The sequence below is a fragment of the Podarcis pityusensis genome, assembly GCF_964106645.2.
Source record: "Podarcis pityusensis genome assembly, chromosome: 14".
NCBI classification, from domain to species: Eukaryota; Metazoa; Chordata; class Lepidosauria; order Squamata; family Lacertidae; genus Podarcis; species Podarcis pityusensis.
The window spans coordinates 25982102-25996187 of NC_138039.1; the positions used below are offsets into that span (position 1 = coordinate 25982102).

General features: G+C 52.1%; 1 protein-coding gene across 1 annotated transcript; it reads left to right on the plus strand.

Moving 5' to 3' along the window:
* The first annotated feature begins 951 nt into the window (after window positions 1–951).
* Window positions 952–13536, plus strand: FES (FES proto-oncogene, tyrosine kinase). The gene is made up of 18 exons (XM_080981763.1): window positions 952–1606; window positions 1790–1963; window positions 2203–2299; window positions 3487–3670; window positions 4675–4812; window positions 4904–5029; window positions 6250–6372; window positions 6505–6691; window positions 7311–7394; window positions 7626–7835; window positions 8816–8938; window positions 9052–9105; window positions 9595–9713; window positions 10390–10484; window positions 11079–11202; window positions 11640–11797; window positions 12516–12638; window positions 13032–13536. Exons 1-18 carry the CDS (start codon window positions 1394–1396, stop codon window positions 13172–13174), a joined length of 2475 nt encoding a protein of 824 aa, XP_080837889.1. The 5' UTR covers window positions 952–1393; the 3' UTR covers window positions 13175–13536.
* The last annotated feature ends 550 nt before the right edge of the window (window positions 13537–14086 follow it).

Genomic DNA, 14086 nt, shown 5'->3' on the forward strand with positions numbered 1-14086 from the left:
GTGGTTATCAAACTTTTTTTCCTCTTAGCTGCACTTTCAGAATAAAAATTTGCTCGTGCCACACTGAATTTTTTTATTGAGTAAAGTGTGTAGGGAAGAGGGAAAAGCGGCAGAAGTTTATAAAATTGCCCATGTCTTGGAGAAAGGGGACAAGGGCAACTTTCCCCAATGCATTCCAAAATGATACTGAATGGTGGAAGATTCAGGGCAAGCAAACGGAAATACTTTTTCACACAGCATAATAGTGAAACTGGGATCTGCTCCCATGACATACAGTCACAGCTGCCAACTTCCCATTTTTAAAAGGGGGGTTAGGCAAATTGCTAGGGGCAAAGGCTCTCCGTGGCCACTAGTTATGATGCCCAGCACACACACACACACATGCCCCTGCTTCTGAATATAGCAGTAGGCACTGGGACCAAACAGCTGGAGAAGGTGATGACACTTGTGTCCTGCCTGCAGGCATCTTGCGAAGACCATTGGTCACCTGGTGGAGCTGAGTTGATGGATTGTCTCACAAGGGCAGGACTAGATAAAAAGCAGTTTAATTTGAAGGAGCCTCTTGGTCCTTAAGGAGGTATTGCGTACAAGTGCCTGGGTGGGGTATAAGCCACAGAGAGAGTGCAGGAGACAGGAAGGGGGATCTTGCAATGCCTGGAGGTTTTGTGGAGTCTTCCTGTTCCTCTTTAGTGCTCACGGCCCAGGAAGGAGTCAAGCGCTGATTCAGACAGCACCCCAGCAAGGTATGTCCAAGGGCAGAAGGGAGCTTCCTCAGGGATGCAAGAGAGGCTCCACTGACCCCCAACCAGCCCCCTTCCCTAATATACCACCAGCCAGCATGGGGAGGCCTTCTACAGAAAAGGTGATGTTTGGAGACTCCTCTTGCCTTCAAAACTGGAGACAGACCAGCAAGCCCCCTTCCCAAAACAGGAGAGGGAGTTTGGGTGGTCCTCAGCCATCCAGGGCATCAATGCGCAGCAGGCGCACTTGAGTGCTGGGTACCACCGCAACACCACAGTGTAGCCTGGGTGAAGCCTCTTGCAAACTGGAGTAGGGAGATGAGCTCTGAACAGGTTGCAAAACTTGCTCTGGTGGGGGAAGGGAGCTCTCGGATACCAAATCTGACGGTGGTGAGTGGGCGGGGGTCTCCTCCGAGCCGGACCGGCACCTGCCTTGAGTCCAGTTTCTCAGAGTAGGGACTTGGGTTCTTCGCGGGCACTTTCCGGAACAGTTGGGGTGTTACGTTAGGGAGCGCCGCGAGGCTGCGGCCGCAAAAGGGAACTTGCAGCGGCCCGGCCGCTTCTCAGGAAAACCATGCTGGGGCGTCGGGGCAGGCTGACGGCGCTGGCTCTCACTTGCAGGGCGAAGGCTGCCGGTCTGCCTGCCGCCGACCATGGGTTTCGAGCTCGCGCTGGGTTGCCCCGAGGGCCACAGCGCCCTGCTCCAGCTGCAGGAGGCTGAGCTGCGCCTGCTGGAGGGGCTCCGCAAGTGGATGGGCCAGCGCGCCAAGAGCGACCGAGAGTACGCCGCCCTCCTACACCAGATGCACATCCAGGCCGGCAAGCAGGAGAGCGGCGGCCAGCCTAGCAACAGCCAGGTCGCACAGGTAGGCTCCCAGGACCCCCCCTCCATTTGGCGCGGAGCCCCCTTGACCCTTCCCTCCATCCTCACCTGGGGAGGCTCCCCGTCCCCTTTCCATTAGGAGGGGGGTGGCTGGGCAGCTTCTCCCTCTCTGCGTCTTTCTCTCTCTCTCTCTCCGTCTGCCCTCCTGGTCCTTTTCTGCCCGCAGTGCTGGTGGTCGCTGGTAACACAGACGGAGGCACTGAGCCAGCTCCTGCAGCGACACGCCGAGGCGCTGGTCTCGGGCCCCCTGCACAAGCTGGGCCAACTCATTCGGGACAAGCAGCAGCTGCGGCGGAGCTACAGCGAGCAGTGGCAGCACATGAGCCAGGACTTCCTCCGGGTACGGCAGCCCACCAACCCTCGCGCCCGCCGCCCGCCCCGTCCGGGCTGCGCAGCAGCGGCCCCTGGTGGGCACTTGCGGTGGCGCTCTATCGGGGCTTTGGTGCCAAGGTTGCATGTGGCTGGAATCTGACTCAGACCCCAAAGGACGTCAAGTCCATCCCTCCGCAGGAAGCCCGCAACTGCAAACCCCCTCTGTATGGAGACCTCTAAGCCCCCTTTCTTCCTTGGCTCTTCCAGACCACCCAGCAGGAGCCTGAGCGCCTGAAGGCACAGTACCGCAGCCATGTCCGGGAGAGTGCTCAGGCCAAGCGCAAATACCAGGAGGCCAGCAAAGGTGGGTGTGGCTGGAGACCCCCACAGAACCCAACTGGGTCAGCCCAAAGACCTGCCTCGGCCAGTGACCTGTTCTGGAGCATCTTCCTCCCATCCTCCCTCCAGCCAAGGGTCTTCAGAGGAATGCAGCGTCCTCTGAACGCAGCTTTTGGCCTAAAAGGCAGCTTCCAAATACTTGCCCATTCACCTAGCCTGAAAGAACTCGAAATAGTTATGAAATAGTTGGTATTTCAAAAGTCTGGAGGGAAGTTTTGCTCAGGATGTCCTGTTTCTCCGTGTGTGTTTGTGTGTGAAAGTCTAGGAGCCTGGCAATTAAAGGGAAACACAAATGTAACCAGATGTCCACTCTCTATCCGATTGGTTAAAAGGTTGGGATGGGGAGTGAAAATATTGTATGCAAGTTGACCAGGAAAATCAGTTGCAGAACTAAAGAAGGAAAGAGCAGTGGAGTCAGAACCTTCAAGAGCTTCACGATGCAGGAGCCGGACCATTAAAGGATCCAGAAGGTTAACCAAGAGATGAGAGTTGATAAAATACTGACATGGTTAGGGAAACTGTCTAGAATAGGCATAGCAGGATGCATCTGTATCTGTTTATTTGTATTTGTGTAACCACCCAAACTGTAAAGGTTTTAGTAAAGTAACAAGCCAATCTAAGTTTAGCTGAACTTGTTGCCTTACTTAAGTAAGTGGTTTATTTATTTATTTTGGTCCCCCCCCCAAAAAAAATCTTAGTCTTGTCATTCATCCCATTCATCTAAGTGTTGTACTACTCTACCCATTATTGGGAGCGGGGAAGGCCAGTTAGAGTCCGGAAGGCTGAAGGACTGCCTAGTGGAAACTGCGCGATAAAAATTGAGAGATCTACTTGGTTCATAGCTGTCAACGTTTCCCTTTTTTAAAGGGAAATTCCCTTATTCCGAATAGGATTCCCCTTTAAAAAAGGGAAAAGTTGACAGCTATGCTTGGTGGCAGTGGTGAAGTTAATCATAAGAAGGGGGTGGTTTGAATGGCAGGGTTGTTTCCCTCCCTCCCTTCTGTCTCTTGGGGCAGGCTATAGCCTATGCCATGACACCTAGTTGCCAGCCCCAGGCATCTTAGCCGTGTCAGCCACGGGACACAAATCTCTTACTGTGCATGACTGCATTGGCACTCCTGACCCTCCTATGCTTTTGCGCTCTCCCTGCAGAGAAGGACCGAGAGAAGGCCAAGGACAGATACGTCCGGAGCCTGTGGAAGCTCTACTCTCTGCACAACCAGTATGTGCTGGCCCTGAAGGCGGCTGAGGTACAGCACAATCACCACTACCAGCACACCCTGCCTGGGGTGCTCCAGTCCTTGCACAGCCTGCACCAGGAAATGGCCCACATCACGTAAGAGGGGCTCCAGAAGGGCTGGGGGGGTGAGATGGAAAAGGCCAGGGACCTTGAGAAAAGGAGCCCAGCGGCACCAACCATAGTAGCATATTTGACTCCATGTAAAATAGTCTATAAGGACGCGGGTGGCGCTGTGGGTTAAACCACAGAGCCTTGGACTTGCCGATCAGAAGGTTGGCGGTTCAAATCCCTGCGACGGGGTGAGCTCCCGTTGCTCAGTCCCTGCTCCTGCCAACCTAGCAGTTCGAAAGCACGTCAAAGTGCAAGTAGATAAATAGGTGGGAAGGTAAAAGGCGTTTCTGTGCGCTGCTCTGGTTCGCCAGAAGCGGCTTAGTCATGCTGGCCACATGATCCGGAAGCTGTATGCCGGCTCCGTCAGCCAATAAAGCGAGATGAGTGCCGCAACCCCAGAGTTGGCCACGACTGGACTTAATGGTCAGGGGTCCCTTTACCTTTAAAACAGTCCCATGCCCTCACAGCTGATGCTCTCAAGATTGCCAAGAACAGTACATTTCAGCCATCAAAGGCCTGGATGAACAGGAATGCTTTTAGAATCATAGAATTGTGGAGTTGGAAGGGATCCTGGAGGGTCATTTAGTCCAACCCCCTGCAAATCCTGCAAATCTAGCCCAACCCCTGAATGATGATGATGATGATTTGATTTCTCATCAACACTTCACTGCGTGTTCCCACCGTTGTTGTTTTTAAACAATATTAAAAACAGTTTAAAACAATCAGGAGAGAAGGAAATACACCCCACCAGGGAGGGCATCCCACAAATGAGGACCTGCCATCAAGAAGGCCCTGCCATGGCTCACTGGCAGCAAAACAGCCCCAGTGGCGTTACTAACAGAGCCTGAGATGGTTGCTATTGGGGGGACTGTGCCTTTGGGTACGCAGGTCCCAAATCATTTCAGGCTTTGTGTACTAGAACTAGCACCTTGAATTAGGCCCAGCAGCTCAGTTTCTCCACCGACAGTTTCCTGTTTCTGTACTGGCAGGAAGGGGACCCTCCAGGAGTACGCAAGCATCACCAGCCTGGTGCAGGAGGAGATGGTGACGGTACACCAAGCCATGGGCAGAACCATTGAGCGCCTCCACCCGGATGTGGAATACGAAGGCTTTCATCCCCAGTGCAGGTAGTGCCTGCTGTGCTTCCTCTGAGATTCTGGGGGCTGGATTTCCCAGCCAGCAGCTTCTGCCACCTTCCTCTGGTCGGTCTCTCTCCAGGTGTGGGAACGAGGCCCCTGCTGTGGTGACCTTTGACACGAGCCTGCTGGAGGAGATGGAGACAGAGGGCCTGAAAGCCGGGGAGCTCCAGCTGAATGAGCTGACACTGGAAAGCATGCAGCACACGTGCGTTGGGGGCAGTGTTAGAAATTAGCCAGGAGCGTTTTGCTACTGACACAGGTTCCAATTGTGACTATGTGGAGATTTCTGGGCGCTAGGTTGGCAACCACAGTTTAAAAACCTCTGCCTTAGCCTATAGTTAATTCCATTTCCACTGTGTGTGTTTCTCCTTCTTGCATACTGGGATAAGTGAACTGCTGTAAGAGTAAGCTGTAGTCAAGCGATGTAGTTGAGGCAGTGCCAGATTTACTTATAAGCTGAACAAGCTATAGCTTAGGGCCCCACTCTCTTGCCCCCCCAATATTTTAAGGGGGGGAACTGGATGTACATTTCCAAAATATAAGATAAAAAATAAATAAAATGGCTTTAGATACCTATTAGGTCCATAAATTACCATATAGCATTTATTTAACACAAAAAACAGCAACAATTTGTTGTTGACAAAGGACAGCTGGACATATAAAGGGCCCCATTACCTTCAGTAGCTTAGGGCCTCATCAAACCTAAATCTGGCCCTGAGTTGAGGGCATAGGAGGGAATACAAGGGTCATCTAGTCCAACCCCCTGGCAAATAGATATTCCGTTGTGGTGACCACAACCTAGTTTTAAGGTGCCATTTGGTGAACAGCTTACATATCTGAGTTTCCAATACTGGTTGGGGGAGTAAGGGTGGGTTTTTGCAGGCTCAGTCCTAACCACTGAGAGCAAGGGCAGCGGCCCCCCCTGCTGCAGTGCCGGGGGAGAAGCTGTGCCTGTAGAAATTTTCCTTCCCTTTCTCCTGTCAAAAAGGGCGCAGGTGGTCCATCTCTGGGGAGATCCACTCCAGCCTCATGGAGCACAGATCAGGGCTCGGCACTTTGGGTGGGAGAGTAGAGGCTAATGATTTGGGCAGGTGGGGCAAAGATGGAGCTCTGGCTCAGCCAGCTTCCTTCTTTTCTGTGCTCTGGGTGTTTCTCTTGCCTTGCTGAGAGCCCAGAAGACAGAGATGTTCTGCTAAGAAGTCAGCAGAGCGTAAGACTTTTAATCTCAGGGTTGTGAGGGTTCAAGCCCCATGTTGGGCAAAAGATTCATGCATTTCAGGCAGTTGGACTGGGTTACCCTCGTGGTCCCTTCCCACCCACCATTCGATGGTTCTATAACCTGGAGGCGAGTTGCAGCCAGGCAGAACCCTCTGCGCCATTGATCCCTGGGCTAGCTGAAGCCTCCATGCCTTTCTCCTGTTGCAGCCTCACCTCGCTGGAGGAGGAGCTGGCCAGCGCCACAGAGAGCACCCGAGGTCACCAGCAGCGCACCCAGATTCTAAAGGCTGAAATCCAGAAGGAAGAGGCAGCTGTGAGCCCTGGAGAACGGTGAGGCTGGGTGTGAGGCCAAGGCCTTGGGCACCGAGGGAAGGGGCTGGCAGGAGCTCCGCTGTGCCCTACCAGCTTCAACTGCTCCACTGTGCATGGGCGTTTCTCCCTCCCCACTTTTCTCTCCTGCAGGATCCTGCTCCTGGGAAAGCGCCAGGCCTTGCATGAAGCCCAGCACCAAAGCCACCTGGCCCAGGGCATGCAGGACAAGATTCAAGCACAGCGGGATTTGCTGTGGCACAGGCTGGACAAGCTGGGAAGCTGTGAGCCTCCGCCTGCTCCAGCCCTGCAGGAGGACAATCAATCAGTGTCGTCTGGGGTGCGTGGAGCCACTGTGGGTGCGATCACTGCAAGCCCATGGGGCGAGCTCCTTGCAGGGGCGTAGGAAGGGGGGTGCGGGGGCGCGGTCTGCCCTGGGTGTCATCCTTGAGGGGGGTGACAAAATGGCAAACCGTTGGAGTTGTCACTTACCGCGGGGCCTGGCCTACAGCACGCCTGAGCCACGCGTCTCTCTGGGAGTGACGCGGTGGCTCGGGGCCCCGCACTGCCCGAAATGGCAGCGTGGGGCTTGCATCTGCCAGGTGGAGTCCGTTTTGGGTGCCGGAGCAGCTGGCTATGCTCCTGGCTCCTTGGACTTTGGGGTTGGCAAACCTGGCAAACGTTTGACTTCTATCCCACCTTTATTCCAAGGAGCTAAAGGTGGCATGTGTTTTCCCCCCTGTTCCCATTTTATCTTCACAACAACCCTGTGAGGTAGGTTAGGCTGAGATTGAGTGACTGGCCACCCACCCAAGGAGAGAGGAGGTCTGAACTCTGGCCTCCCAGGTCCTAGCCTGATGCTCTAACCACTATGCCACACTGTCTCTAGCTTGGTTGAGCCAGTGCACAGCAGCCCACCCTGACCTTGACACTCACTCTGTGCCTTCCTTCTTGGACAGGAGGCGGAGCGTGATGGGGGTTGGATCCCGGCCTTGGAGGTCCTGAAACAGCACTTCTCGGGCATCTTCCGACCACGTCTCACAGTGAGTGCCTCCCACACCCTGATCCGCCCACCCACTTGTGTCCCTTCTCTGCCCTGCTTTCTGAATCAGCACTGCCAAGGATGTGCTGGGAGCAACTGGGAGGAGTGGGGTGGGTGGAGGGAACGCGGGTGGAGATGTTCCTCCATACGCTCTTCCTTCCTGGCCTTCTCTGCTAGAAAGGGAGCTGGCACTGTGGCTGGCTGTGCCCATTCCCCCTCTCTCCATCCGCAGCTGCCGCCCCCAGTGCCCCTCTTGCCTGAGGTGCAGAAGCCCCTGGGCCAGCAAGCCTGGTACCACGGCGCCATCCCCCGCATGGAGGTGCAGAGGCTGCTGCAGGCCAATGGAGACTTCCTGGTGCGCGAGAGCCAAGGCAAGCAGGAGTACGTCCTCTCAGTCTTATGGGATGCACAGCCTCGTCATTTCATCCTCCAATCTGCTGATGTGAGTGTTGTAAATGGGATGGTGGTGCTGGGTGAAGTGGGCAGAGGAAACAAAGAAGCAGGCAGGCAGCCATTCTAGCCCAAATGTAGCCACTACAGTTGTGGCTCTGGTTACATGGCGCCCTTGCTAATACTTCCACCTGGAATCACAATCCTTTCTTCAGTCAATTTTTGCAGAGAACCCAGATGACAATGTGACCATCCCAAAACATTCCTATGTTTTTGGGCTTGTACTCTAGTCTTTTTTTACACTCAATTTGTGGGATTTTAAAAGAAAACTCTGGGCTTTCTCCAGGCCACTGGCCTTTTAATTAATAGCTTCCTCCCTGGCCTTTTCATTTTTAGTGGTTTCTACTTCTAATCTTGTGCCCCTTTAATTAATTCCTTCTTGTTCACTTGCCCAACCAAGACTTTCCTATAATTAGTTTCTGCCAGCTGTTCCCTGTAGAATGAGACTGTAACTGCTGGTTTATTCTCTGCTGCTAGAGCAATTGCTTATCAACTTTTCTCTTAAAAAACAACAACACATTGCAACTGAACAATGAATGTGAATGAACAGGAAGAAATTAAGTCTCCTCTTGCCTGTGGTAGCTTTTAGCACAGCGGAAATTTATCAATTTATTTTTATTTCATAAAATGTATACATCGTTTGATTGTATACACCCATCAAAGTGGTTTACAAGCACAATAAAACAAAGTTATCGGTAAAAATAATTAATATTAAAAAGGTAAAATCAGCCATAAACTTAAAACAGATCAAAACATACATCAACATTCAGCATTCTACATATCTTGATAGGCTTGTCTAAACAAAAATGCTTTTAGTAGATGCTAAAGTACTATCTGATGTCAATAGGCAGGGAGTTTCAGAGTTTAAGTGCTGCCATATTAAAAGATTGCATTGGAGATGCCAAGCAGTGGTGTTTGCCTTAGGACTGTGCCAGAACTAAGACGGCTGCTCTTTGTGGGATTTCCCCTTAGAACATGTATCGCTTGGAGGGCGAAGCTTTTCCCACCATTCCGCTGCTGATTGACCATTTCCTGAAGACCAAACAGCCCATCACCAAAAAGAGTGGTGTTGTCTTGGGAAAGCCCATCATCAAGGTACTGCTCTCTGCCTCACCCTCTGCTGCCACTAGATTGGGCCAGGCTAAGGAAGGGAGGGTTGGGCTTGCAGAGTTCCCTGACCTGTGACTAAGTGGCTGCTCTTGCTGCAGGACAAGTGGGTGTTAGACCATGAGGACGTGCTGCTTGGGGAGCGCATCGGGCAGGTGAGTGACTCCCTGGCAATGGTGGTGGCGGTGGAAGGCATGCTCTTGTTAGGCACCACCTTCAGGAGTCCCACTGTTGGACTCTTGACAAAAGCTGTGCGCTGTGGAGCAGCTGACTGCCTCTCCCCCTCAGCCTTCCTTTTGTTAAATGGGAATAATCCAGGCAAGAGAGGCAGAGCAGCAGCCTGCCTTCTGGAGGCCTGGCCAGGGGCAAGCCTCCCTGCTGTCCTGTTTGCTGAAGGGAAGCAGTCCAAACCGACTCACCCTTAGAGCCATACCTTGGCTGGCTCACCACCACCACAGGAACACTTTCTTCTGTGGTCCCTGGAGACACCCAGCTGTGTAGGTTTGCTGTGCAAACTGGATTCAGAAGCACTGGACCCTGCTGACTGCACACCCAGGAAGCAGCAGGGGAGACTAGATTTTGCAATCTGTTTCTGTGGGCAAAAGGGCAGGGAGAGGAAAGTAGTGCCATCTGTCTTTCTCCAGGGCAACTTTGGAGAGGTGTTCAGTGGGCGCCTCCGCTGTGACAACACCCCGGTGGCTGTGAAGTCCTGCCGTGAAACTCTCCCGCCAGAGCTCAAGGCCCGATTCCTGCAAGAGGCCAGGTGTGTAGGGAGCAAACTCCTGGGCAACTGGGACTACATTGCTAGGCTGTTCCTGAGTCTGAGCTGGACACTCTGGGGCATGTTGTGGGGGCAGGATCTTCCCTCCCAACTCTTTGGAACAAATGTAGGAAGTTGCCTCTAGCTGAGTCCACCTGGCTCAGTGCTGGCAGCAGCTCTCCAGATTCAGGTAAGGATCTTTTCCCCCAGGCCCTGCCTGGAAGTGCTGAAGATTGAACCAGGGTCCATCTGCATGCAGGGCAGGTGTCCTAATCCAAGCTGAGTGGTGCTGGTGGGAGATTCCATGGTCCTCACTACCATGGTTTCTTTGAACAGAGCCTTTTAAAGGCAGACATCCCACCTTCCTTGGGAAAAGTGGCAGAGATTTCAGTCTTCCAGAGATGGTGGGGACTGGTCATTTTGCCCTGACCCCCCTTTTTCTGCTGAATCTCATGACCTGCCTGGCTGGGGGAGCTTCAAGACCAATGCATCCTCCCAGTGCTGCTGCCTTGCCACAGAGTTGCAGCATTGCCCACCCTGCCCCTGCCGTTAGCATCTTTGTACTGGGGGTAGGGTAGCGAGGACAGGTGAGGTGCTGAGGACGCCCCTTGGAATCCCTTACCTGGCTGGCACTTGGCGTGCCCTCCCTTCATTGTGTCTCCTCTCACTCCCCTTGCAGGATCCTCAAGCAATACAACCACCCAAATATTGTCCGGCTCATTGGTGTCTGCACCCAGAAGCACCCCATTTACATTGTCATGGAGCTAGTTCAGGGTAAGCCCAGCATTTCATGGCTTTCCATAGCCTTCAGGCCTTCCGTTTTAAACTCCCCCAGCAGTATATAGGGTGTGTCTGTTTCCTGGGTGGAAGATTTCTGCACTGCAGCTGGGGGAGGGAGAAACATCTGCCCATTACATTTGCCATTACGAGATATATACAAGCTTCCTGGTTTTGCAGAGGCCTCGAGAGCAGGCACTCTGTGCTGCCTTGAAGTCTAGAGGAATTTATTCACAAAGCTCCAGGTGCCCTACTTCTCTCCCTGCTGACTTCAGCAGAGCTTGGCAGCTGGATAAGTCCAGGGACCCAATTAGTTTGGCATCCTGTTCTCACTATGGCAACCCAGATGCTGATAGGAAGCCCACAAGCAGGACTTGAGGGTCATAGCCCTCTTCCCATCCTGCAGTTTCTGGCAACTGGTATTCAGAAACATTTCCTGCCCCTGATGGTTTGTCCAGGAGGGAATCTCAACCAGGAGCTCTCAGGCTGAGCTCCAGAGCCTCTGCTCCCTATCCTGCCATGGCTCCCAGCTTCCCTGGTGTGACACTGGCCAGCTGGCTCCCAGCCCAGCTTCCCTCTCTCATCTCACAGGGGGTGACTTCTTGTCTTTCCTGCGGAATGACGGAGCTCAGCTCAGAGTCAAGGACCTGCTCAAGATGATGGAGAATGCAGCAGCAGGCATGGAGTACCTCGCCAGCAAGCACTGCATCCACCGGTGGGTACCCCTGCCCCTGTCTGTGCAAAAAGGGTTTCCTTCCTTCCTTCCTCCCTCCCTTACTTCTTTCCTTCCTTCCTTCTCTGCTTTGGCAGAGACTGTGCTGTGGGATTGGTGGCACTTCCAAACCTGAAGGGTGGAGCAGGCATGTGGAGAGGCTTTTTCCCTGGGGAAGGAGGCAGAGTTCCCACCTGTGGGCTTTTCCTGTCTTTGATCGAGGAGGGAATGAGCTGCCTGCAAATCTGCTACAATGTGCACAGGCTAGTTTACATGTAAAAAACCTATCAGGTGATGTTTGGAGCTGGAGCCGGAAGTCTCTTGCCTAGGTAGCGGGAAAGAGCTGGGAGTTAAGTTCCAGGCATTGGTGTCTGGGAAACTGCCTCCCTCCCTGAAGTCTTTGGCACCAGTCAGACATTTGGATCTGCTACCCCTTGCAGGGACCTGGCGGCCCGGAACTGTCTCGTGACAGAGAAGAATGCCCTGAAGATCAGTGACTTTGGGATGTCGCGGGAGCAGGAGGACGGCATTTACGCCTCCACTGGTGGCATGAAACAGATCCCTGTGAAGTGGACAGCCCCAGAGGCACTCAGTCATGGTACCCACAGCTGTGGCTCCAGGCCCACCTGCTTTAGTAGTACCCTCCAGCCTGGCAGGCAGGGGGCAGGGCCCCTTGTCCTCCAGACTCGTATACAGATACCCTAATGAGCTTTTGGATCATATCAGGTTTTAGGTACAGATGTGTAGCTTGCCAGAGGCAGGTATGGGTTCATGGGAACCCAGCCTGGGACCATGAATCTAGGACAGTGATGGGCAAACTTGGCCCTCCAGCTGCTTTGGGACTACAATTCCCATCATCCCTGACCACTGGTCCTTCTAGCTAGGGATTGTCGGAATCTCCGTTCGACCGAGCTAATAAAGCTCATCTTCCAGAATCGCCCTCCGACGTGATTAATGACCTGAGCCTTTCATGAGGCTCCAGGCACATTCCCATTCAGCAGAGAATCAAAGCAGCACGCTGAGGTGATGAGATTTATGGCTATATCGCTATGCTTTATTTTCTAGCTGCGCAGACAGAAAAAAATACATCCTCTCTCTGTGAGAGCAGAAAGCAACTGAACAACAAAGGAACAGGAAACCAGTAACGTCACATCCATCTCCCGTCTCCCATGAGACTTCCAACAGTATGGAATCTCTGGAATGTAAACAGGGATGATGGGAGTTGTAGTCCCAAAACAGCTGGAGGGCCAAGTCTGACCATCACTGATCTAGGAGAAGCCACCTCTCATGCCTGCTCTCTCTTCCTCCTTCCTCAGGCCGGTACTCCTCAGAGAGTGATGTTTGGAGCTTTGGGATCTTGCTCTGGGAAGCCTTCAGTCTGGGAGCCCCACCGTACCCCAACATGACCAACCAGCAGACCCGCGAGGCTGTGGAGAAGGGTGAGAGCCTAGCACAGTAGGCTAGGCAGGAGGTGGGGGGAAGCTGTGTCTCTGGTCTCCTTGGAGGGTCTGGGTTTCTACCAGCACCCTTCTTCTCTTGGCACTCACTGAAGACATGCTATGGACTGGCACCAAGCAAGATGAGTGGTAAGTATTTTTTAATAAAACGGAAGGAGGTGTGCATTGTGCCTCTCCTGCCTCTCAAAAGTCTGCTCTTTGAAGGTGAGCAAGAATGGGGGAAAGTACCGATGCACAGAAATGTTAATGGAAAAACTTTTGGCCTGCACTTAATCCACACATTGGGAGTCCCAGGAAATTGCAACCAAAACACATTATTAGCTCACCTGCCAGCTCCATCCTCCTGTGACCTGGCTGTGTCTTTTCCAATCCCAGGAATGCGCCTGAGCATCCCAGACTTGTGCCCTGAGGTGGTGTACCAACTCATGCAGAAGTGCTGGGAATACGAGCCACAGAACCGGCCGAGCTTCAGCACCATCCACCAAGAGCTGGTTGTCATTCTGAAGAAGCAGCGGTGAGAGAACTAGCTCCAGAACCCACTGGGTGGCAGCAGGGGTGGCAACCATCTCCTGCACCAAGGCTGCACCCACTTGACCTCCTGCCGAGCCTGCAACCTTCACGCAAAACCTTTGCTCTTGGCACCCCTTTCTGGCCATGAATACCTTGCCTGCCCCCCTCCAGCAAGTCTTCCATCCAAAGTCAGCCAAATGGTCTCAGCTGCGCTGTGGCCAGTAGTTTACCCCAGTGGTTCAACCCAGTGGTTCACAAAGTGTGTGGTGCGCCACACTGGTGTGGCAGGAGAGGATGGCAAGTCTGGCAGGAAGATGCAAGGACAATCAGATAAATTAGTACATAATTAAATTTTGGGGGATGATTTTTATGATTTTCAGGTTTATGCATTTCAATAATTTTACAGTAATTTTAACATTTCAAAACTTGACTTCCTTCCCCCTCTTTCTGCGGTTCCTTAAATGTATTTTTAATATCTTCTGCATATCCAAATTAACGTAATTTGTTCATTTATTCATCTACTTTAATGTTTTGATCTGTTTACAATTTATCTGTAAATATCCAATAAACCATTTCTATTCTTTTATAAAAAGTTTGTTATCTTGATTTCTTATTTTTCTGGTACGTTTTTCCATTTCTGCATATTCTATAATTTTTATATCCATTCTTCCTTTGCTGGGACTTCTACTTAGTTCCATTTTGGGGCAAGTAACATTCTTGCCACTGTAGTAGCATACATGAATAAGTTTCTATACAGTTTAGGTAGTTCTGTCCCTATAATTCCCAAAAGAAAAGCTTCTGGGTTTTTTTTTACAAATGTTATTTTAAACATCCTTTTCAATTCATTATATATCATTTCCCAGTAAGCTTTAACCTTACTACAAGACCACCATATATTATAAAAAGAACCTTGTTTCTCT